The sequence below is a fragment of the Perca fluviatilis genome, chromosome 12 (assembly GCF_010015445.1).
Source record: "Perca fluviatilis chromosome 12, GENO_Pfluv_1.0, whole genome shotgun sequence".
NCBI classification, from domain to species: Eukaryota; Metazoa; Chordata; class Actinopteri; order Perciformes; family Percidae; genus Perca; species Perca fluviatilis.
The window spans coordinates 15,561,301-15,587,313 of NC_053123.1; the positions used below are offsets into that span (position 1 = coordinate 15,561,301).

At 40.1% G+C, this 26,013-nt stretch overlaps 2 protein-coding genes across 25 annotated transcripts in view; one reads left to right on the forward strand and one right to left on the reverse strand.

The window, feature by feature from the left end:
* fmnl2a (formin-like 2a) overlaps positions 1 to 4,542 on the forward strand; it is a 50,382-nt gene extending 45,840 nt beyond the window's left edge. For 7 of the 24 annotated variants that reach the window (XM_039817496.1, XM_039817497.1, XM_039817499.1 and 4 more), the window contains 4 exons: positions 262 to 357; positions 939 to 1,059; positions 1,245 to 1,268; positions 3,733 to 4,274. In XM_039817496.1, coding sequence (XP_039673430.1) covers positions 262 to 357; positions 939 to 1,059; positions 1,245 to 1,268; positions 3,733 to 3,899 — 408 coding nt within the window. In that variant the 3' untranslated portion in view covers positions 3,900 to 4,274. The other 17 variants (XM_039817498.1, XM_039817501.1, XM_039817515.1 and 14 more) reach the window with 10 other exon arrangements.
* Positions 4,543 to 6,698: 2,156 nt separating this feature from the next.
* On the reverse strand, positions 6,699 to 24,651 carry prpf40a (PRP40 pre-mRNA processing factor 40 homolog A). Its single transcript, XM_039817521.1, is given in 28 exon segments — positions 6,699 to 7,448; positions 8,855 to 9,010; positions 9,199 to 9,260; positions 9,354 to 9,444; positions 9,601 to 9,687; positions 9,781 to 9,876; positions 9,973 to 10,110; positions 10,413 to 10,529; positions 10,669 to 10,760; positions 11,689 to 11,803; positions 12,038 to 12,171; positions 12,332 to 12,482; positions 12,675 to 12,783; positions 13,731 to 13,895; positions 13,994 to 14,058; positions 15,298 to 15,330; positions 15,332 to 15,404; positions 16,238 to 16,453; positions 16,691 to 16,715; positions 18,120 to 18,240; positions 19,286 to 19,396; positions 19,552 to 19,593; positions 19,733 to 19,752; positions 19,855 to 19,873; positions 20,520 to 20,603; positions 21,572 to 21,715; positions 21,916 to 21,996; positions 24,523 to 24,651. Coding segments are annotated over 28 exon segments (2,724 nt in total). The 5' UTR covers positions 24,610 to 24,651; the 3' UTR covers positions 6,699 to 7,358.
* Between the last annotated feature and the right edge of the window lie 1,362 nt (positions 24,652 to 26,013).

A 26,013-nucleotide genomic window follows, 5' to 3' on the forward strand; every position in this document is an offset into this window, starting at 1 on the left:
CTCTCCCAGCTGCTGTGTGTCAACTCTTTTTAGAACAATCCTTAACTACTTCAAACCACGTTAATGACTTCATTCATCACATTTCATGGTACTGAAATAGAATGTCAGCTGGCTGCAGCATATGTGGTTAAACTTCTGAATGTTATTTTTTTTTTTTTTTAAATGAGTTATATCATGTTATCAGCACAGTTGTCTGTATGGTAAACAGTAGCATATTAAAACAACTTGTAACTAAGTGACATGTATATGTAATCTCCTCAGCAAGCAGAAGAGGACAACGAGCAGAAAAAGAGAGCAGAGCAGATTTTGATGGAGAAACTTCTAGAACAGGAGGCCATGATGGAGGAAGACCAGAAGGTAAGTCAGCGTTCTTTCAACACTCAACCCCCCACCCCCCTCTATTTTTTCCTCATCCCCTCCCTCTCTATACCCTCATCCCTAGTTTGTAAGGCAGGAGGCTACATTGGATCACAGCGACGAGTAGGTTAGCCGGTTCCACATCCTCCCCTTTCCTCTTCATCCTCCCCTTTTCTCTTCATCCTCCCTTCCTCCAGACTCCTGATCACAGGATTAGTTGAGCACCGACTGCCTGCCGGGGGTAGTTATATCTGGCACCCTGCTGAGCCTCATCACATCGACTCAGGATCAGCAGTTATACTTCCTAAATGGTTCAATTAACTCACGCATGCACAAAGAGATATGTGAAGCAAAAGCATATTTTAGCTAAAAGAAATTTTGGGTGGGAGAATGCTTTGTAGATTATGCTGGACTCATGACTGAGAGTAAGAGTTGATAAGTGTGTGTGTGTGTGTGTGTGTGTGTGTGTGTGTGTGTGTGTGTGTGTGTGTGTGTGTGTGTGTGTGTGTGTGTGTGTGTGTGTGTGTGTGTGTGTGTGTGTGTGTGTGTGTGTGTGTGTGTGTGTGTGTGCGCGCCCTCAGTCTCCTCATAAGAACAAACGGCAGCAGCAAGAGCTGATCCAGGAGCTCAGGAGGAAACAGGTGAAAGATAGTCGCCACGTCTACGAAGGCAAAGATGGAGCGATTGAGGACATCATCACGGGTAACGTCACTTGGGCCTGGCTGCAGTCTTTCTCGAGACACACACACACACACACACACACACACACACACACACACAGTACAGGGCGCTCTGCATGAAGGTCGTCTTCGATGCTATACATTCAGTCATTAACAAAGGGAATCTAAACCAACTAACACAATGACTTTGGCTCTTTCAAAATGAAGCTGTCAGATGTTTGAGAACTAAAGGTATAACCTAATGAGTACAAACATGCACTGACTGTCCAGCTAATCCAGTGACATTCAGCTCAAATGTGATTATCATTGCTTATCTTATCTGCTTTGTCATTGCTTTGTAACACCATCTGTATGTAGACGGGGCCAGGCTGTGACTAGCTCCTAGAATATTAATTAATCAGAGGGGAATAAATACATCTGTTTACTGAAGGGCGATTAAACTTGCAATGGGCAGTGGTGGAATTTACTTAAGTGCTGTACTTAAGTAAGTTTTATACTATTTGGGTTGTTTTTAAAGTAGAAACCATAATTTCCAGCTACAACAGTGAAATGCTACTTACATAGTTAATGCATTAGTATTAACCATACAATAATATAATAAAATAGATGATAATATACAACTGTTCTGCATAAATAGGGCTTTCCCTCAATACGGGGAGTACATTTTGTTGTCAATACTTAGGCACTTTTGACTGATTTTACTAGTTTTACACTGAGGTATTGCTACTTTTACTAGTAGTAAAGGCTTAATATTTTTTCCACCACTAGCCACGGGAATACTGTAAATGTGCTTCTAGTGTTTAAGACCTCTGACAATTTTCATTCAGATTTCTGTAACAATATAACTTTTCTAACAAGCAAAGCCAGAAATCCCAGTTTTTGTCAGGCCCTTCGGAGATTATTAACTGTTAGAATTCACTCTTAAACACTCTTTTGCCCTGGCCCCTCCTGATAGTGTTGTTGGATATTTGCTTAGCGCTAACCAGTGCTGAACCCCTGTAGGAGTCTGCTTTTCTTATACTGTGTTTGTCTTGTCTTGTCCTGGCTGTTGTCCTTGTTCTCAATGCAGTGCTGAAGACAGTGCCCTTTACCGCCCGCACAGCCAAGCGAGGCTCTCGGTTCTTCTGCGAGCCCGCCCTCAATGACGAGTACCATTACTAAGCTTGTAGAACTGTCTCTCTGCTCTAAGGTTGCTGGAACAAAAACATTATCTTCTTTATGTCTATCTCTCTCTTTCCTCCACCCTTGCATGCCTCTTCACACTTTCCTCCCTTTTTTTAACCACCACACTCAACCCTCACACTTTCGGACCCGTGCGTGTGCACGTGTGCCCACCTCATGGTTTTTGCACACACGCCTGAGAGCGTGTTTGTTTGTTTGTTTGTTTGTTTGTTTGTTTGTTTGTTTGTTTGTGTGTGTGTGTGTGTGTGTGTGTGTGTGTGTTTTTTTTCACATTTTATCCCTCCTAAGCATGACTTGGTGTCGGTGTAACGGTTTTCTCTGCCCACCTGCATGAAGTGTGACACCCTCATTTATCACTATTATTTAATCAACCATGGCATACCATAATGTCACAGAGGATCCCAGATCTCCAAGATCATACTCTTATGTGCACTGAAAGGAGATTAAAATTGGTGAAGAGCGTACTTCTTCTCATCAAGTACTGGAGCAGAGAAGTTAAGCTGCGTGCTGCCATCTAGTGGTGACAGATGACTGACTCGTGCATCGAATACCTTTTTAGGGTTTATCATTGGATTCTAATTTAATGATTTAATTTAATGTAGTGAAGTTTCAATCATCATCTACATGGCAGGTATGACTGATGACATGATTGTGTAAGTGCCTGTGGCATTATAATTTGCTTCTCTGTGTGTTTCAACCAGTGTCTTAATGAAAAAGGAATGTTTGTGTGTTCGTTATCACATATCATTACTGCTGCTGATACAGCTTCTTGTATGTTGATTGCTTCATCACTAACGCTTTCCCACAATGCATCCCTGCTCTCCCACTCAGCCCATTTGCTGTGCCTGCTCCTGTCGCCTTCTGACAGGTCACCTAGCTGTCAAATGACTCTCTGTGGTGTGGCAGGCTCACTAATATCCTGCATGACGTCAACTTATGAATAATCACTTAACATTGCAGCAGTCTGTCTTTGCAGTTGTATTCTAACTGTGTGCTACTAACATGCAGCCAGGGTGTTTCACTGAGTTTACTCCTGTTTTAGGGTAATTAAATCATTAGTTGTTTCCCTGGCTGCACGCATGCTTTGGTTGGTGTTTTGGTCAAGGTGCTGTTGAATGTAACAATCCTGCTGTGTCCTGGAGCCATGTTTGTTTATTTCAGTTCACAATTGCACTGTATTGGAAGTTTCCAACTTTAGAAGCTCTTTTTCTGTCCTGCTGGTAGCCACTCCGCAAAGCAGACTGAGTTTACTCAGTTTTTTTACACAGAAAAAAAAAAAAAAAAAAAAAAAAAAAACTACAGAAGCTTTGATCTTCCACTTCATCCTCCAGCTCTGTCCCCTCTCATGCCCTGACCCTCCTCTGGCCCTTTTCTCCATGCAGCCTGCTGCCACTTTGCTTTGCTCGCGCAGTGCTCTCTTAGCAAAGCCAGTGTGAATATGTCGGGCTGACATGCTCTGGTCAGCCTCCTGCTCCTCCATTTTTAACCTCCATTTTGTCTTCTCTTTATCTAGCCCTAAAGAAGAATAATATTACTAAATTTCCCAATGTCTACTCGAGGGTAAGGAACTCCTCCAGTAGCACACCTGTAGTGGTGGATGTGTCCCAAACCTGGCAAGCATCTCTTTATTACCTCCCTTCCTGTTTCACTGTCTTCTCATTTAGGGTCCACTCAGTATAGACCTACCTCTCCCTCTGTTCTTTCTTCATCATACAGTATCTCCTTCATAACAGTACATGTGAATGTCTAACGATAAAAAAGCTACTCTTTTCAGTAGTTTAGTCACTCTTTTTTTTTTTTATGGGGAAAGTGCATCTTCGTTTCACGAGATGCATGGAAGCTTTTCTACTCAAGTCAAACCCTGTAGCCTGTCTCAGTCAGTAATACCAAGAGACAGCTGACCTGCAAGGCTTTTTTTCTGTGTAGAACTCATGCTGCTTTGAAAAGACAGGCTGCCAGCACTCTGGGCATGTGGGCTCATCAAAACACCTCAAAAAGATGACTGACAGCTCTTTTATTCACCCCCCAACCTCCCCCCCACCCCCCCATCCGACCCCTTCTTCCCTCCTCAGATTTGAGGAATCAGCCTTACAGGCGAGCAGACGCTGTGCGGAGGAGTGTCAGGAGACGCTTTGATGATCAGAACCTGCGGCCGGTGAACAATGGTGAAGTGATGATGTGACGAGGGAGCAGTGCATGTGCTGTTGGGGAGTTGAAGATGGTGAGGATGTGTAAGAGAGGGAGAGACAGGAGGTTTGATTCAGAGTGAAGGATAAGTGAAAGATGACAAGTGTAGCAACTATATATATATATATATATATATATATATATATATATATATATATATATATATATATATATATATATATATATATATATATACACACACATTATTCCATGTCTGTGGTATAGTAGCAGCTTTTCACTATGAAGGACTGGGAGCTGCATGGGACTGCATTTAAAGTGTCTGAAAGGTTGATTCAGAAACCAAGTGCCTGAACTTATGTGTGTGGGCTAGTGTCACGCTGTCTTCGGTTTGTCTGATGACTGTTTGTAATATTCCCCACTTCAAGCAATACAATTTGACCTGGCTTTAATTTTAAGATGTGTAAAACTGGACTTGCGGTGGCCTTAAGAGCCACGTGAAGAGATGCTTCCTTGGAAACCTAACGTAGAATGTATGGGACACGTTCCCTTTAGCTGTTACAAGTATTACATCTTGTAGTGTTGAGTTTGACAGTCTGTAGTGTCTCGGTACATTCCGGTGCTCTTTTTCATTCCTCTTGCTATACAAACGTGCTCAACTTTGCACTTTTTGCATCTAATGAGGTTTTTCAACTTTGACTAAAAGGGCTGAAGAAGTTGATCAGAAAAAGTAATTAAATACTTATATTTGTACTAAAGTAAGTTTTAAGGATGATGAAGAATGAACGGGAAAGACAAAACCATTTCAAAACAAGACTGGGCTAATGTGAATTGTATATACCAGGCCTCTCTCCATGAGGACTTCTCTTTCATAATTTGTTACTTCAGTTAATGGATCAAGCCTGACATTGTAGCCCTTAATCCGTAGAAGTAAGCCGTCTGCTCACATAAAACTCTGCCGTCCATTTAAAATGTTGCATTTCTGTAGCAGCAGAGCAGTTTGCCTGGTGTCTGGGAACAAATTACAAGCCACTGAGCCTGTAAAACATAAAACACATTTTCTACTAAACGTAGAAACTGCATGAAAGATACTGAACCCAACTGGATATAACTTTGCATTTCATCTCTTATTTTTCACAAATTAGTTACATTCCAGGCTACTGTGTCTACTCATTTTTATTGTAATTTTAATGTATAGTATTTAACCACTGAAAGGATTCCTTTAAGCTCATGTTTTCATTTAATGTGTCCATTGTCATCAGAAACCTGGCAAAACAAAAGTATACAACACAAAAGTTTCCTAAATGTACAGATATTTTACAACAAACATGCTTTTTTTTTACTTCACATTACCAGATGGTTAATATTGTACATATTGTTTAAACAAAAGTTTTCATTGCCTTGTTATACAACTTGAATGTTATTTTAACTTATAGTTTTTGTTTTCCATTTTTTGTATATTTAATTAAGCCAAATGCAGCCAGAATCTAAGGTGGTGTTAAATCCTAATCGTCTCACGGTGATGCAGGAGGCTGCAGACCACTGACTTTGCGTGTGGGTGTGTCACAGGTACATCAAAGCCAGCTACAAAAACACGATCTAATTTGCAAATGGTGGTACATTTGAACAGATGTATACTCCTAATCATACACATTGTATCCAATAATAAAACTAATTTCTATTAGTTGACCTGCAACTAGCTGGATTTGTGGCTTAGTGATGCACCCTCCTGTAATTCTGTCCACTAAAGCACATGCTGCCATTCATCTCCTAATCTAACTGGATAATACTGGCATGTTTTTTTTTTGTTTTTTTTTACTTCCACCAGAAATGTATTTTAGGCAGTTTTTGCTTATTAAAAAATAACAAGCTTTTTTTTCTGAATTAGTTGAGATTTTCAACGAATATGGTTAAAATAAACTATTTACATTGAATATAAAACTGTTTCTTGGATTTCTTTTTTCTTCTCTTCATGAAACCGGCATAATGGTTAACCCTTGTGTTGACTTGGGGTCACATTGACCCATTTTCAATTTTTGTTTTATATCCGCAAATATGGGACGTAGAAATAAGCGCTGAAAATGTGTAGAAGAAAATTTATTTAAAACGTTGGAAAAAGCAAAAATAAACTGAAAAAATGGTGTCAAAAACAAAAGTTTTTTTTTTTCAAGGTTGACGGGAAGACAACACAAGGGTTAAGAATTGACCGAGCTACCAATACACGACTGATACTTGAGCAATAACTCCGCTGACTACAAGCTTTTTACCAAAGGACTGTTGTATTAGCCTGCATTAGTGTAAGATAAGTGTACCTAATAAACTGGCAGAGTGTAATTGACATTTCACACTTTTATTGAACTGAATCTAGTCTCAAATGTAAGAAATTACACAAATAACATGAGTAAAACCTTACTGATCTCCTAAAGTATCCAATTACAGACGTAATCCATTCACACAGTATTTTATTACATTTCACTATAGTATATGAATTTTAACAGATGCTCCAGTTAAAACTTATTTGGATCATTCCTCGAGACTACATCTGCAGTTCAATTGGACCAAATCATAAATAGTTTCATTATCTCAGAACGTGTCCAGAGATAATGAAAGATATGTTGTCCAGAAATGTTGTCTTCTTCTTGCGCTACTTTTTCAGGTGAAAGACGGTCAGTGTGACTAAAAAGACTTTTAATTGAATATAAAAATTATTGGCAATGGAAAACATGTACAACTACAGTCAACTAAAAAATACTAAGGCAACAAAAAGACAACCTGAAATTTAAAGGTTGATTAGCTGATCAATTTCCCGATATCAAATTAGTCACCGAATAAGCGTGTAAGCTCAGTGTCGCACATTCCCATAACTACCAGAGAATGGTGTCGTCTCACACAGTCCGTCCAGGGTGGTATGCCCAGTACAGTCAGATGAGCCCGGAGGGGAATGCATGTTTGTAGAAGTGTACAAATACAAGAAAAGGGCAGCAGAAGTGAACATCAAGGTGCATCCAGCTGTTCCAGTAAAGTTCTTCTCCTTTTCTCCAGCTCTCCCTCACTCAGCTCACTGCCTGATGTATCCCAGCCGCCCTGACCGTAACACACAAAACAAAGACTCAGACCCATGACCAATGAAACATGACTGGTGTAAAGATGAAAGTGAGTCACAACACAGTTTTGAGTTTTCACAACACAACCTGTAAATGATACTGGTTATCTCCCACAATGACTAAATAAAAAAATAAAACAGCCACATCAAATGATTTTAGTAACTTTTGGCATGGAAACCTACAAAGAAACTCTAAAATGACTATGGTTGGGTACCAAAACTCCAATAGGGCACCGGTACTGACAAACGGTAGTAACGAGACCGAATAAGAAAAAAAATTTCGGAGCCTGAAATACATATATTTTTTTCCAGAAGCATTGCTGCACAGGACTCTACATTACCGTTAGCTAGTAGCTGGATTAAACACAACGGTTAAAATGCTGACAGCTTGCGTTAGCGGTGTAATGTGTGACTGTGTTTCCCTGTAGAGAAGTCCCACACCGGGACCTAACAGTCTGACTGTAGCTGGTTGTCGGAAAAACGACACAGATGATGCGTTTACTTGAAACTCGCCAGCCTTGTGGTGCATTTTAAAGTTATTGTAAAATATCCTTTTCCCATCTGGTGCTTGTTTTTGTCGTTTACCAGCAATTTACTGGTGAAATAAGTCATTGTTATAAGTTATTGTTATTACATTATTAAGCAATCATTTAATTTTGACCATATGGCCTTAGCAATAAACAAGCTGTTCTTAAATGTCGCCAACTGTCGTTTTGTGCTATATATATATATATTATATATATATATATATATATATATATATATATATATATATATATATATATATATATATATATATATGTATTTCGGTTCAGGCACCGGCACAGTTTTAAAAGTATCGTTTTAGCACTGGTATCGGAAAAAAACCAAACGATACCCAACCCTAAAAATTATATAAAGCTACTTAAAAAGGTCCCATGGCATGAACATTTCACTTCATGAGGTTTTTTAACATTAATATGAGTTCCCCCAGCCTGCCTATGGTCCCCCGTGGCTAGAAATGGCGATAGGTGTAAACCGAGCCCTGGGTATCCTGCTCTGCCTTTGAGAAAATGAAAGCTCAGATGAGCCGATCTGGAATCTTGCTCCTTATGAACAGACACAGAAATGGTACATACTAAGAAAAGCTCATTGTAGGACTGGCTCTAGTGGCTGTAATTCTGCACCAAGGCTGAATTTCGGGAAAGAGACTTCAGATACAGTATTAGGGGACCACTGAGGCCTATATAAAAGCATCCAAAAAGCAGCATGTCATGGGACCTTTAAATCGTAAATTCACCAAATAAATCTACATCAACTTCAACATCCAGGTAACCTTCAGTAACCCACAAAAATCTATTTGCTGGAACTAAAATAAAATATAAAAAATGGAATATAGAAAACCAACCTCCTCTTTTGCAGCTTTTCTTTTAGGAGACTTCTGTTTGGAGTCTGAGCGAGATTTCCCCCGAGACTTGTCGTTCTCTTTATCTTTCTCTAAGTCCTTTTCACGCTTTCCATCACGCTCTCTTCCTTTCTTCTCAGTGTCGGAGTCTGGCGATGCCTGGTTGTCATATTTCACCATCAGTGCACATACCAACAAAACATGCACAGTCAGATTATATATACAAACATACAATAAATGTACAGTACCAGTCAAAAGTTTAGACACGCTTTCTCATTCACTTGAATGGGAAGGCGTGTCCCAACTTCTGACTGGTACTGTATTTGGGGGTCTTTCTGTGTACTCACAGACTTATGGCGTCTCTTCTTGCCCTTCTTCTTGTGCTTCTTGGATTTTTTATAGCTTCTCTCTGGTTACAGGCAGAAAATATCAATAATGTCAATAGTGCTGCCCTTTTTATATATACAATGACAAATGGATCTAAGATTTGAAAGCCACTCACCAGATTCTCCGCTTGACGAGCGTTCGGAAGGAGATTTGGACTGTGACCTCTTTTTCTTCTTGTGGTATTCCTCGTCCTCAGACTCTGAGCCCTGTCAAAACATTAGAGTGGAGTAACTCCGAGATTAACCAGGCATAAAATGGGAGTATTGAGGTAAAGGCAAAGGTATTCTTGTAGATTATTAACGGCTAAATTGTTTTCCTGCAGCTCATTGCCTTGGCTAAGCACAATGCTCTGGACTACTAACCGATCGAGAGCGGGATCGTTTCCTGTGGTGCTTCTTAGACTTCTTTGAGTGCTTCTTCGTCTTGGAGTGGTGATGTTGGCACTCGTGCTGTTAAAAAAATGATATACCACGTTTAACAACATCACCTTTGTCATCAAGAGTGATACATTTAGCCCATTTCCACTGTCCTGACAGACTTACCTCTAAGACATGCATGAAGTCTTTGAATATCCGTTTCCTCTCAGACTCCAGAGTCACGTCTTCAAAGGCAGATTCTTTTAAGAATCTCTCTCTGATCTGAAATCATCACAAAACACAAAGTAAAATGACATGATACTTAGTACAATCAAAACAGAAAAGACAAGCTACTGCGTATTGCATAGAAAGGCGTACCCCCTCCCATGTAGTCTCTGGCTCCAGGGGTGGTGTGGCCTGCTTCAGCATGTTTTTAAAGGCTGCTTCTTTCCTTTTCATCTTCCTGGCCTCCTCCTTCTCTCGCTCTCTCTCTCGGGCTTCTGCCTTCTCCAGTAACTACACAGTAAGAGGTTGCAAAATGGGTTAACCTAATGAATATAATCAATGAAAATATGAAAAGAAGCAACACAAAGTTGTTTTAAAGCCTGAAATACAAAGACACAAATGAACCTTGCTCAAGAGTCAATAATATAACTTAATTAACTATAATGACAACAATTTTAAATACTTAAAACTTAAGCTAAGTTACACAAAATGATCTCCCATCAATATAATGGTTACCAGCATCTGTATTCTTCTTAAGGAACTATGTAAGATGGGAGAAAAGAAGAAAAGTATATGTAGGTATGGAGTCTTACACTGTTAAATGCCAGCTTTATGTTTCCTGCATCCAGGGTGGTGGCTCTCTTGTCTGAGCTGATCACTGATCCAAAGTCATCAAAGCTAGTGTTGACTTCCACCAGAAAGCCTTTGTCCTGGCAGCACAAGGGAAGCCGAAGATTTACAAGTTGTATGACATAAAATAATAAAATAGCAGATGTGAAGTCAACAGTTTGTCCTATGACACTATGCCAGATATAAATGAGATTTTCACCAGAGGTACAACAATCTTACCTTTAGAATATCTTTAATGATCCTCTTTTCATCATGGTAGCGGGCCTTCAAGTCTTCAACATAGAATTTGAACAGATCTAGGGGAGTGGAACCTGCAGAACAAACAGGACAAGTCAAACGATGTAGACAATGGGCCCTATCTTGCACTCAGCGCAATTGCCTTTGTACACAGACGCATGTATCATTCCTATTTTGCACCCGACGCACAGCGGACTTTTCCCTCCACAGACGCACGTCGGTAAATTAGGGAATGTATTTGCGCTCCCGGGGGCGGTTCAGCGAAAAGAGGAGGCGTGTTCCGGCGCAAACGTTACTTTGTGCTATTCTGCAGTTTCAGAAAACAATTCCGCCACTGACCAGGAAAAACCTGGTCTAAAGTCAGTAGCGCCTTATTCAGATGCTATTTTAGGGGCGCATGCTTGGCCATAATGTAGCGTGTGCACAACGCGCATACACTTCTCTTAAAGGGAATGTGAGATGACGCTCTGATTGGTTTATTGCACGTTACGCCCAAACCACACCTAGCTACTTCAGACCAACCCATTTAAGATTTGCGTCGGGCGCAAGAGTCATTTATCCCGCCGGTAAAATAGCAACAGCGCCCGAGATCCGCCCACAAAGCTACTTGCGTTTTGCGTTTCATACTTGCGTTTCAGATCGTTAAAATAGGGCCCAATGTGTTTCATGCTGCAAAAAAAACTTTAAACTAACAGAGGATGCAACTGGGATGCAAAAACAATGAAGCAAAAACACAACAATAATAATTATACAGAAATCTGTTTGCTGAATGTTTTGTTAAATATAAAAATACAAAAGTAATCTAAAATAATTGGGGCAAAAAAAAAAAAAAGCAACAACGTATGCATGAGTACACTGATGCATTGTGTTGTAGTTCATACAGTATTCAAATACTGAGCTGTGTATGCTTTATTTCTGTGTTCATGTCATGTGCCGTTGTCTGCATATCACATCATATCACGTGTTTCAGAGCATTCAGTACACGTGGACCTGCTGTCCTACCCGGCTGGCCCAGCATGTTGGCAAAGCGGATGTCGGAGCTCAGGGTCGGGTACATCTCCATCCAGGCAGACATGGAGTGAAGCTGACCGTGATCGTGGAGCTCATCCAGGAATTTCTGCGAGAAAACACAATATGATTTCAGCACAGCATCTGATATCCAATGGTTATACAAATAGAGTTAGTCCCTTCTGTGACTTGGATTTAGTTTATTTGTAACCTTTTCAACAGAAACAGAAAATACACAAAATTTACATTTCATTTAGGACATCAAGCCAGCATTTCTATCCCTGGCACGGTGACTTACAGTTTGTAAGTCTTTTTGAGGTGCACTTGTTTTTGGCCCTCTTACCTGGAAGGCCTCTCTGTTCTTGCGTTGTCGTCTTCTCTCCCTGAGAAGAGTCTTCTGTTTCTCCTCCTCTTCCTCCTTCTCCAGAGCCCGGATATGCTCCTCAAAACAAATGAGGGCATCCTCTTTGTCCATATCTGTCAGCAGGGAACAACACTATCAACAGGGAGAACTGAGAATGGTTTACAGGGAACCATTGGTTATTTTAAATAGAGTTAGGTAGAAACTTTGTCTTCTCGCTTCTACCATCAGTTTCAAACTAAAGTAGGTAAATAAAGACAATGTCTGCTCTCATACTCTGCAGCTCCTCATCCTCTGCGAAAGTAGGGTTGTCCAGCAGGTACTGCTGGGCCTCTGACCAGGTGGTGCGGTATGTGACGTTGGCCATGTTGTCCAAAATGTTCTTCAGAGCTTCCCAGTTCCTCTTTCTTAGCTGTTTGGCTTGCTCCTGGAAACATTTTGTAGAGGAGGAAACCAGGATGTTAATTGTGCCAGTGTTCACACCCCCCCCCCCATCTCAAAATAACAAAATGTATGATACTGGCAGATAAAGACTAAAAGTTGAATGAGTCTACATCATTATGATAAACATGCAGGCAGAAAATCTCATCACAGACTCAACTGTAGAACAAAGCCTTACCTTCTCTTTCTTAGCAAGGTAGAACAATACATCTTCATAGATCTCCAGCCGGTCTCTCTCTGGTACACAGCTCCACACCTCAAGCTCATTAAACATCTGTTCTGCTTTTCTGGAAGATGAAAGCGCACACACACACACACTTATATTTTCATACAATAACCCACATGAGGGCAGCATTTCACAGGCCAAATGTATCTCTAACACATTAATGCTTAGTGCAAGCGAGCAGATGCGTGAAGTTAATAAAAAAACTCATTACATGTTAATGAAAATGGAAAAAGCACAGTTGAACTTTTTGTAAAGTACAGCTTTGTGAAGAAGCAGTGGTTGAATGTAGTGAAATATGGACATAGACACACACACATAGACACATCCAACTGCCTGTTGGGTGCCATCCTAGCACCACAACAACCCCAGTGCCAGAAAAACCCTGGAACTGGCTCGTTGTCAAGGTCACCAGTGGTTCAGTCCGTCCCTTCTGTCCGTCACGATGACTTTTACATAAATGCCAGACCAAAGATAGTGGACTGGACCTCTCGCAAGGACCAAAACTGAAATATTATAAATGTTGTTGGCACAACTTCTAATGCGTAACTCCTTACTACATGTTAATAGGTAGGGGGAAAAACCTGAACTGAATTAGTACACGTTTAGTAAAAAATATGCTATTTCTAGTTGTAGTTTCTAGCATCTCTGTTGCAGTCATATGTGTGAAATTCATTGAACAAGGTGATGAAGGGGATAATAAACAGAACATCAAGGATGTGTATTATATTGAAATCTAAGAAGTCTTAACATCAGAACCAACAAATCACAATCTTCTTTACATCCACTGACTCACTAAATTGTGACCAAGCAACATTGTGTCAACTGTGTGACGAGAGCTAATGGGTCAAAGCAGTGTAAGAGGAAGCTAACAGTGCTGTAACTGCATGATGGCGTGCACAAGCCATAGGTGGCCTTTCACTGAACTATCTGCATAACTATATTGACAATTCAGGGAACCATGAATCAATACAGAAAAAAAAAACTTTGTGAGATCACTGCAGCACTTACTTGTATCTGGTGGTAGATGTCATCTTCTCGTGGTTCTCCAAGAACCTCTGAAAGGTCTCTTTGGACTCCTTGTATTTAATTCTGGCTTCTTCTTTTTCTTCCTTCTCCGTTTGGACTTTGTAGGCATTGAACGCCTGTTTCTTCTCACTCAGTTTGGGAAGTGCGCTTTGTTGACAAGGAAAAGTGAGAATTTGAGGTCAGATGGACATTGTTATCACCTCCTATTGTACATAGGATGAACTAATCCCAGGAGAATAGTGTACCTGTAGCGAGGATCATTGATAATCATTTTCATAGCCTGTTCCCAAGAGGAGTTTGATGACACACCCTGAAATACAGAGAATACAATTCAAAGTAATGATGGCCTGTACTCTTAAACTGACAAGTTAAATTGACATATATTCAAAAAAACAGATATCCTTTATTAGAAAAAGCATGCAAGACAGGCAGAGGAACAATGAGCTGTGCTGCTTTGTCTCCTAGAAGTCAAAACATTTTCTTAATTACTAATAGATGCCTGGTTAAGAGGTGTGGAGAGGCAATCATTTAAAGAAGTGCCACGGAGGACTTATGTAAGCGCCCTTTTGCCACTTGCCTCTCTCAGGGAGTGACTCCTTTATCCATTATGAACCGATTCCACCGCGTGCCACTGTCTTGTAAATTGTCACAGTTATTCTAACTCACTGATGCATGTCATTTTTTCTCACCGTCTTAATCCCAGCCAGCCCCGTGCCTTTGATCCAATAAAGCTAATCATAAAGACAGAGCCATTAAGATATTGCAGGAAATGGCAAGCAATCTCAGAGGAGAGCTTTGTGCACAGCATTAAAAAGAGACTAAATATAGCAGCATTCAAGGTGGGGGGTGCTAGGCTGCCTTGCAACACAACAACATCCACAGCAACAGGAGGTGAAGCTTAACAATTGAGCTAAGACCTTCCAGGGGCTCATGAAGAGGGACAATGATTAGATCCAGGTCACAATGCAAAGGATGTGCTGGAAAACACATCAGTAAAATAGACCTATGATTAATGGTGTACAACTCAATAATCAAAGCCCAAATTGTTTGATGAAAGAAGCCGCCTCATTTAATAACAAAATGGAACTTACTGTAACGCACTTATTATTGATAGGCTTAACGTGGCTGTATCATGATTATTATTAACCAAGTGAATTTTATCAACAGAAAATGTATTGGACAGCACTTTTTAAAGAACTAAACATTTGCTCCATTTTTTTTGCTACAATTTAGAACAACAAGCTCACAATCAACAATCAGTGTCAACTAAACAACGAACCTTAATGATATTTGCATTGGAAACTAGCTACTAATGGGTGATGATGTGGCACGCGTAAATTCTTTAAAGTCGTGGAGTGGCACTGCAAGAACTAAGAAATCGAAGTACAATAAAATGTTATAATCTATGTCTAGAAAAGCACACAGATTTTTGATTTGTATTTGACCTGCTAAATGTCAAGTAACATGAACAGGCTGATAGAGAGAACACATCCTCAACATCCTCCTACAGTGTGCGGCCACGTTAACTCCATTTGACAGCCTGACTCACCTTCTCCTTCAGCAGCTCTTTGAAAGCCTGCTTGCGCTTCCTCTTTCGTGTTCCATTTGTAAGTTTTCTTCTGAATTTCTGGCCGTTCTTCTTTTGTAACTTCAATACTGAGGGCAAAGGAAGATGTTAATACATTCACTAAGCTGTGTTTGCATGGAGCATTTAAAGGCTCTGACACACCAACCCGATGGCCGACCGTCGGCAGAAAAGGCAGTCGGACATTCGGTCTCCCGTCTCTGTCTCAAAAAAATCGCCTCTAGAACACATTGAAGCGCGCGACGACTTGCAGCTGCGGACACGTTGAACGTATTCACTAAGACATAAAGCAAGCTGTATTGAACGCCCAAAATGAAAAACGGAAATGACGGAACATCTCTCTAGACCTAGTAAACACAGAGCACGCTGTGTCGTCAGTCATTGTTTTCATCAGAGTGTTGATGGTAGTCAAGAAGGATCGTTGTTGTCAGTACTCGCTGAATGGAAGAAAACGAAGGTATAAACGATGGCCGGTTTTGTTGAAAGCTCTCTGAGCTTCTTTACTTGTGGATGCGGTCGGCGCGCTAGCACTCCACCAATTAGATTGGTCATTAAGTCCGACTGCCCGCTGGCCGATTCAACAAGTCAAATTGGCCAAAATGGATGCCGACGGCTTCTCCGACTGACAACGGAACACACCAAACAGACTTGAGTCACCGACCTCACCAGACTGTCCGACAGACGATAATCGGGTTGGTGTGTCAGCGCCTTAAGACATTGAGCATTTATTACATTGGGTGATGTGAGACACAAAAATAGACCTTGTCCATTAATACATTAAGCTTAAAGGGTGCAGTGTACATAAACCAAGTGCTATTATGACTATGGTTTTGGCTTGATGTATACGTTCCATGTCTGAGTACTGGAGACAGTACCCGTCTCTGTATCAGACATAACTGTTTACCTGGCTGTGGCCTCTGTGGCGGCTGAGCTCTCTGAGGAAGCCACAGGTGCATCGGCAGTCTTGACCTCAGCTGTGTGATGCATGGCCGCCTGAGACAGGTGTTCCTCTGAGACTGCTGTTGCAGTTTCCGCCTCAATCATGGTTGCCATAGTGGCTGTATTATCTGCTTGCACTGCAGGAGCTGCTGTGATGCCAGGAGCAATTGCCTCTGCCGTTCTGAAATCAGACCATGACGGGTAAAACCACTACACATGATTAGAAGAATCCCAGGACAATGTAGCTGACTGGAACATAAAGGGTCACTACATGAAAATGAAAAACTGGCATATTAATAAAAATAAAAAGGTTTTTGATCAAGGAGGTAGAAATCATGTTCAACAAGCGCTGTATTTGTTGTTTATAATACATAATGCAGCAGTAAAGAGTAACCAAAGGTAAACAGGAAGCTCTTACCCATTCTCTTCTGCTTTGATCATAGCTGAAATAGACAAAAGGAGATAGCTGTTAGGGTACTTGTTTTCATTTCAAAGCATGCTGCAGATAAGAGACAGCACAGAGACAAATGTACTGCCGGAGCGACATTGTGTTCCTGTAATTATGCTTCCTGCGTTTGTACATTAATGACGTACCAAACCCCCTCTAATGCATGGCATTATTCGTCAAACAAGCCAGCGGCCTACCATTCATGATGCTGTTAAAGGCTTATCCAAGGAGCGCAGCATGGCTCATTGTAAAACACAGGCATGAAAACGGGTCAGGGGTGAAAAAGGTGAGAAGGAGGGGGGGTCCGGGTGCATACTCCCCCGGAAGAAAATTTTAAATATTCCATATTTTAAAGCATCAATCTGATGCATTTTGAGATGCATTTTTTGCCAACCAACAGTGTAATATTTCAATATGCACTCATTAAAGTTAATTTGACTGGCAAAAGAGTTAAAAGTCCTTCTGACATTACACAATAATAAAAGTCAGAAAAAAAAGAGAAGATCAACTTTTACTTCTTCCAACCATATGTTAAATAAAGAGTCAATGTGGATTTACATATTGCAATAATATCATAATCCTACAATGAATCATTGTGAAAACTAAACTTTACTACTTTGGCCAGGTCATCATCAAAAAAGCGAATTAGTACATTCATGATTTTGTCCATGTTGATATTAGCTGCTTTATTTACATTTATTAAAAACTTTGCATTGTTTATCTTTTCATATAGCTAGACGTCTAAACTCTGGGACAAGGCCGTTATGTTTATATAACTGCCATGCTAATTCCAAACAGACAGCTTTGTCAATGCAGTTTGGGCTTCAGATAGCTTTTACACAGTGGTCATCGTTAAAGACAAATCATGTTCCGCTATGAACGTGCACACACGTATTGTTTGTATCACGGTTGGTCAGTGAAGGAACATTCGTAACGGTAGCAGTGGTTTAACTACTTCTCAACTAAAGCTGCCTGTATCTACATGCTCCAAGTTTGATAAACTTTGCCTCCATTTTTTTTAGCCGCGTTACCACGGAGACCACACGGGCACTTGCACCGCACTCTCACATTTCGGCAAAGACCCACCCTACTTTGCATGTGATTGGCTAGAACTCGTTTCATTGGTAGGTGGAAGTTCGATGATTGGTTGAATCCAGCGCATCAAAACAAATCCCATGTGGACTTTTTAATTTATTTATTTTTCTAGTCTGACTATTTTAATAGTCATACGCCAGACCCCCCCCTAAACATTTTCTCATCGAATCTACACGATTCACGTAGGTCACCTATTTTGGTTACAAAACGGCGAATTTCGCCGAAAGGTGAGTGATTTTCATGTCTGAAAACATTACTGCCTTTCTTCTAACAGGTTTGACATCATCAGAGAGCAGCTCTTTACCTTCCAGATCCTCGAGCTCTTTGGGTTTGGTCCATCTGGACTCCTTCGTCTGAGAGTTGTAATAATAAGGCTTCCCTGTGTCTGACTTGTACTCCTTCCAAGGGCATTTAGACAGCATTTGCTAAAATGAGAAAAAAAGAAGGGAAAATATTTCAGTTGTGATACAATGCACAAAGATGACAATATGAATATATTCTAGTAAATTTACAATTTAATTAATTTTGATTAATGTGCACGGCGCCTGATAAAAAAACTAAAATAAAAACATTGTATAATTTATGCTATGAATTATCTGTGTAAAAAGTATGTGACTATGTAAGTGAGTATACAAACGTTACCTGGGGGAACTTTACAAATAGATGTTAACGGAGACCTATTATATACAGTTTTCAGATTCTTGTATTTTGTGATTCTACTGGAACATGTTTACATGCTTTAATGTTAAAAAAACACAATTTTTCTCATACTGTCCATGGCTGCAGCACCTGTATTCACCCTCAGTCTGTGACGCTCTGTAAGAGCGCCTGTCTCTTTAAGCCCCCCCTCCCAATAAAGACCAGTCTGCTCTGATTGGTCAGCGCTTTTCGGCATGTCCGCGAATCTCTGGAACCTGAGACTGACTGCACTGGAGTATATATAGCAGGACTTTGTACTGTGAAAAATCACCAATAAAGGTTTCTAAAACAAATACTACACAACCGGACATGTTTCAGCAAAATCGCAGATAAAAGCTTCTGAACCAAATAACTTACTACCTAACCGGATATGTTTCAGAAGTAATGTGACCCAAACTTGGGGAAAAATTAACAACAATGGTAGCCAAGATTACAGCTTTCCCTGACTTAGCATGTAGCTAGTCATAAGTAAACACAGCAGTAGCCTTAAAAAAACTGCAATAGCCTGCCTGGACCAATCATAGAAACCCGGGTGACACCGAGCCAAGAGTAGGAAAAAAAAAAAACGTTGAAAGCGGAGTGTTCAGAACATTAGGAAATCTGAGGTTTTTGCTCAAGGGGATGTCTCTGAAATATGTTTACCTCATTATTTGAAGCTCTGGCCTCATTTAACATGAAAATCTGACATTGTAACATAAATATGACAGAAAATACGGAAAAGCATTAATAGGTTCCCTTTAAACATGGTATGAGAGTGATAAAGGTTTGCACCTCTGCAGGAGATTTGAGATCCTCTGGTTTCTCCCATGTGGACTGCTTGGTTTCTGTATTGTAAAAATAGGTCTTCCCATCCAGTGATTTGTGTTCTGTCCACAGGGACTTCTGAGGCAAAGAAAAAAAAAACATAAATCAGCTGTTTGTGTTTAAAAAAAAAAGGAACCACTTAACTTTAGTTCTATTTAATATGCTTTTACAGCTCCTAGATAATATTGTTAAGTCTTTCACATCTATCTTTCTATTTCCAAATGTGCACAAACCTTCTTTGGCTGTTCCTCCTGTGGAGATCCATTTGTGGTACTCTGCAGGGAAAAGGAACAAATGAAATGTTGGTAGACTGCAGTTATTAAGAAGACAGAAGACAAACGTCTGGAGCGAACGATGAGAACTCGAAATTGTCAACATGCAATTACTGCATATAAAGAAAAAGTATACACTTACAGCAGTACCAGGTGCAGCAGCTGTGAGAGTAAAAACACAAATCAGTCAGACGCTGTACTTCTATGAATACAAAATATGCAAGAATATGATTTGTAAGTAACATGACAAATCAAGGAACTTACCTGTCGAGTCGACACCAGGCTGCGGAAAAAGACAATTTTATTTCCCAAAACTGAAAGTTTACTTTAGCACATCTATAACACTGAATGATGAATTCAGCCGGGAATACAGACTCATCATTCACAACACACAGTAACTGACAAATCTTTCCTAATTAGTTCAAAACTCCACACCCTCAAGATGCAAAAATATACTCGTGATGATGAAGAGGTCTTATGATCTCTGAAGCAGCATGGATGTTGTCACAATAAATATATCAGATTGCTTATATGAATAACTTGCTTACCCCTCAGTATAAAAGAAAAATTAACAGAAGATCAACATTGAAGGGCTCATGTGTTTCATTACGTTAACAACGATTCACAGCTGAACCAAAGCCAAAACAAAGACGTGACAATAAGGGATATATTGCACACAGGTGCTTATTTTAGTTGTAATCACCAACTGTTTTTAATGATGTTTCTCAGCTGTTTCAGTTTATTGTGTGGTGAAAAAAAAAAAAATATATATATATATTATTTTTTTTTTTTTAATGGAATGACATCAATTCACATCCAACAGTGTAACTTGGCAGTACAAATTATTCCCTTAGCATTTCACAGACTGCAGTGCATTTTTAAGAAGTGTGAAGCAGAGCATTGATGGTAAAGGTAGTGAGGAGAGTTACCGGTCCCGTTGGTTGTACAGCCGCAGCTGGCATGCGAGGGGGCATCATCATCCCTGGCATCATAGGTGGCATCATGCCTGGCATCTAATAAAAGAAGCATCATAAAATATTCATCTGGCATTTCCATACCACCCAGTGCAGGGAGATGTATTAAGACAGAGTGTGAGACAGGGTGTTGGTGTCTGTGTGGAAGGCTGTGTGCACCCGGGGATAGAAGGTGAGACCGAAACTGAGTCTGCTGTGTTTATTTAATGGTGTGATGCCACAGCTTGAGATTTGTGAAGTAGAAATACACCAAACTACATCCCCTCAGCACCTTTTTAGACTTGTGTTGCTGGCACCTTGATCAAACACCCCCCAATACCACACCTATTTATAAGAACGACAGGACCACATATGCTTGCTAAATGCGACCCATTTTTGCTTTATAAAATAAAGAAAAGAGAGAGAGTGCCTACTTTAGCTGTATACAATCATCCAATGGTAGAGGTTCTAAATGATGCACAAGCATCTTCAGTTAAGTGGATTTTTAGTGATGCTGCCGCTTTCTAATATCTCAGCCATTACTTTGGTAAATATAAAGTTATCCATTAAGTAAAACCCAAGTATTAATGACACATGAGTTTCTTTTAACTATCTAACATTTTCTAAGGGTCACTTGTCAATGCTGTAAGGCTACACATTATTAACAGCAGAGTTGCTAAGACACTTGTCAGTAGCAAAGACGTACAAAATGCAAATACAAGATGTACAAAAACTTGTTTCTTCTTTAAGTACAGTAGTTTGAAAAACATTAACCTAAAACACGGAGGACTGTGCACTCTAGAGAATCTCCAAGTGTCTTATTCTTTATTAAATTAATAACATCTGCCCCCTATCTTTTTCATTTATCTGTGTTGGGATGTGTGAAGTGGTAAGTCCTTGTTTGACTTAAGATTCAGAGCAGGATGAATACTGGCATGAGAGGAGCAGAAGACACACAGGCCACTTAGCTCTTAGAACTAACAAATCCAACAAAATAGAGAAACCTACAAGCTTCCTACAAGGCTCACCTGTCCCATTGGTGGTGCCCCCATTGGTGGCATTATACCAGGGGGAATTATACCAGGAGGCATTGGAGTCATGCTCGGCGGTCGCTGTCCCATAGGGGGCATTCCGATAGGAGGGAAATGAGGCGGTATTCCTGGTGGTCCCATCTAGACAAATTAATAGAGAGAGAGAGAGAGAGAGAGAGAGAGAGAGAGAGAGAGAGAGAGAGAGAGAGAAAAGATGCATTAGATTAGATTAAACATCAATGAAGACTTCACTATTTACCACTCTCAGTTCAATCCTGTATGACGACTGGCAACAAGAAGTGAAAAGCTAATTATCATAAACACATCTGTCACTGACTTACAAATGGGGGAGGTATCCCTGAGGGCGGTACACCTGGATAAGGGGGCGCTTGGCTCGGGCCATTATTAGCGTCCGATGAAGACTGTGATGAATAAGAAACCCCACACAAAATTAGTGAACAATAGCCTGTGGTGTAACGCGTAATTAGCAGCGTGCTTAATTCAATAAAGCCACCATTGCTGTTTCTCCAAATATGTCCTTAAGATTTAGAATGTTGTTTAGATTTTCGGGCTACAATTCTACAGTTAAAGTGATTGTTCGGAGTATTTTCACCCTAGGGTCCTTTGCACCATGACCTCGAGCCAAGCAACCCCCCAGAAGCTTTTTTCACCTGGGTCAAACATTGGTCAGAGTTTAGGTGTAGACACATTTAACCGACGGCCGACCGTTGACAGAAAACCCCGTCGATATGATCAGTCGCGTCCCCGAGGTCCAAAAAACTGCCGCAGGACACACTCACCCGACACCAACTTGAGAAACGTAATACGTCTTGATAACAGCAGGCGGCGCTACTCTGTATTGTCGCCCAAGATATGAAAAACGGAAATTGCGCAACATCTTCTTCTTCTTCTTCTTCTTTGGGAATTTACGGCAGCCGGTGACGGAACATCCCATAGGAACATCCCTCCTTTATCTGGTATGTTTACCCTTATATACTGACTATGTGTTTACCATAGTCACTTCCGGTTTTCTCGTGCACTGGTTCGCTAGTGAAGTACGCGGCGCAACCAATGGGCGCTACTCTGTACCCCACTAATAATGCCTGAAATGATACCAAAATTCTACACTACTACAAATAGGTTATGCACTCATAAAACGATGGATTAGAAAGTTTGAAAGTACACCAGAAGTTTATGTAAATAACACTTGCCTGTTGGCTTCTGCTCTCTGCTGCTGCTGCTACAGGGCAGTAAGAGCGCTTAGGGACGTCTACAAATTACAACACCGAAAAGAGATGCAACAAAAATATATATATATAATAACTTTTTTTTTAAAGTAAGTGCTGTAGTATAACTAGCAGGTGACAAGTTATAATTGAGGTAAGTTTGGAGACATTACCTTATTTAATCTTTAAATTAATATATATTTTTGTTGTATCTCTTTTCGTGTTTTAATTTGTAGACGTCTTACTGCCGGTAGCAGTAGCAGCAGCAACAGCAGAGAGCAGAAGCCAGCAGGCAAGTGTTATTTACATAAACGTCTGGTGTACTTACAAACTTTCCAGTCCATCGTTTTATGAGTGCATAACCTATTTGTACTAGTGTAGAAGTTTGGTATCATTTCAGGCATTATTAGTGGGGTAACTTACGAGATACAAACGTGGATCCATTAGCCCCGCGCTAAGCTTTTCAGCTGATAACGCTAACTCTCCCAATGTTCGACCCAGGTGAAAAAAGCTTCTGGGGGGTTGCTTGGCTCGAGGTCATGGTGCAAAGGACCCTAGGGTGAAATTACTCTGCACCATCACTTTAAGATAAAAAATAAAGTTGTATCATGACATGCACAACCTAAATGTCATTACTATTAGTTTAAATAATTGTAGTATTTGTAAAAGGAAGAGGGGACAAAATATAAGAAGTGTATTTCAAAGGCAGAACAATTCAATAGCACCACAAACTATAGCCTCCTAAAAGTCCTCTCTAAAACGATTTCAACAAAAACTCAACTTTATAAGCTTCATAATGATTTATTGCAGGGCTGTTGTATTAACCTGCATTCGTTTTTAACTTGGTGCACCTAGCCCTTTATGGAAGTGTATTCATAATAAAAAAACTGAGAGGGCACAAAACACATTTTCAGTCTGCAAGGCAACATTTCTGATCGCACAGGCGCGGATTCGTAAGAGCGGAGTCAGATTTGAGAGTGCAATCCTGGTCATGCGTCTGTTCTCTTAATTTTCTTAACGTTATATTTAACGTTAAGCGCTAACTGAACCTTACTAACGTTAACTTAACGCTAGTGTTAGCTGTGGCTCACAGGCTCTCTAACAGTTTACTTTCGTTTGTCTTTGTCCATTTTACCAGACTTTAATTCTCACTAAAAACACACATGGATTATAAAATCCATGTTTTTAACACCTTCTCACCTCCTATCTGAGTAATGCTTATTTGCTAAGTAACTTCTAGCTACCGTGTGAAATGCTGTTCGTAATGAATGACTACAGACTCGGTCTAACCCCTGGTGCAGAATAATGGTTTATGTATGAGCTAACGTCATAGTTTAGCTAGCTAGTTAGCCAACTATTCAGCTAGCTGAACACGCCTTTTACCAGCCGTGGGTTTAAGTTTATAAATACCGTCAGACGCATGTACCAATGTTATATCTAACCGAAGCTAACTGCATGTTAGTGGTCTCTACCTTTATTTTATAATTAACTTCAGTTCCAGGACATAGTCGGAACCATGACGCTATGTGTGTGCCGCTATTTTAGCTCAGCGCGAACACGACATGCTAACCTGGGGTGTTATAGAGCGTGCAACTTTATTAAAGCATCATGAAGAAAATGAGCCAGTCATTAACCAAAACGTTAAATAGGTACGCCTACACTTTTCACAGTTCGGCTTTTACTTTCCAGTAATGATCTATTCTTTTAAATGGTTGTACTCACCATGTTGACGAGAGGGTATGCCTCCGAGAAACTAGCTAGAGCACCTCTCAACAACGAGCCAAACGATTGGCTCAACTCCCACCGCATGCGGAGAGGTCAAAGGTAAAGATTCTGTAGCGTCATTCTGCGATAGTAATGTGCAGAAATGCGCAATAACATAACCTACAGGGCGATTATGTTATGATCCTGTAACTGTAAGGAAACACAATCGGCGAAAAAAATATGCCACAACTGAAGAAATTATCAAACTCCATCCGCCGAGGGAAGACCGTGAGATGCGAAAAGCCAATAAGTGGACGGCCCACTTACTGTGGACCTTTATTTTTTCTTTTTTTCTTTTGAAAACAATTTAATCTGTGCTGGAAAAAAAGAAGACGAACAAATTACAAAGTAATTAAGCACCAATAACATCAAATGCAAAATGAAATGCTGCTAATAAAATAAGTTAACATATAGTAAAATAAATATAGTAAAATGATTTACAATATGATAATGCAATATAACAAGTTTATTCAAAAGCTAGATTTTATTCTTTTTGTAGGCTATATAGCTATCCCAACTTCCAAGATTAGACAGAAAGGACATTAACATAGACATAGCCTACTGCTAAGAAAGATATAGCTAAACTAGATTAAAAACACATACAAAGAATAGTTAGAGCTACATTGTATTGGCAATTAGGTTTTAACTGCACCAAAAAAGCATATAGGCTACCGTAGGCCTACAGTTATACATGTGTGTGTGTGTGTGTGTGTGTGTGTGTGTGTGTGTGTGTGTATATATATATGTATGTATGTGCAGTAGTTTATACAGCTTGCACAGACTAGTAGTATTATCACTTTCCCATTACAACAGTTCCCTTACAGTCACTGAAAGGGATCTATTGTGACCGTGCGGTATTGTTACGTTTGTCGTTTATGAGAATAAAGTAGTAGAATACAAGAGGAACAAAGTGACTTTATTTTGTTGTGTTAAAAACGGAAATAAATACATTGTGTTGTTATTGGAAACAGTGGACATTTTGGTCATTTACTACACACATCTAAAACAAATCAACTATGCAACCGTTGTGACGTTTTATTGAAAGGAAAAACTACAGTGGATATAATGTCATAAATACAATTGGAAACAGCGTTAAATACAGTAGTATTTCTAAACGTCATTATGACCCTAATTACATTCTGTGTTAGATAATCCATCCCCTTATTTGCAATCCTCACCCTGCACTTACATGCTCATCATATAGAATTCTTTGCTAAAGAGGAGTGACTTTCTCCCCTGTTATTTTAGATTATCACAGGTGTCCATTTCTGAAGCTTGACAGCTTGATAGCTGGTGTATACTGTAGCTGGACACAGCAAAATTACCTTAGTGTATTGGGGATAATTTAGAGAAGTGGCTGTGATTTTCCAATTATTGGCTTCTGTGACACAGTTCTCCTGGCAGTTTGTAGCTGGAATGATTCCCAGTGATGGTGGGAAATTAGAAAAT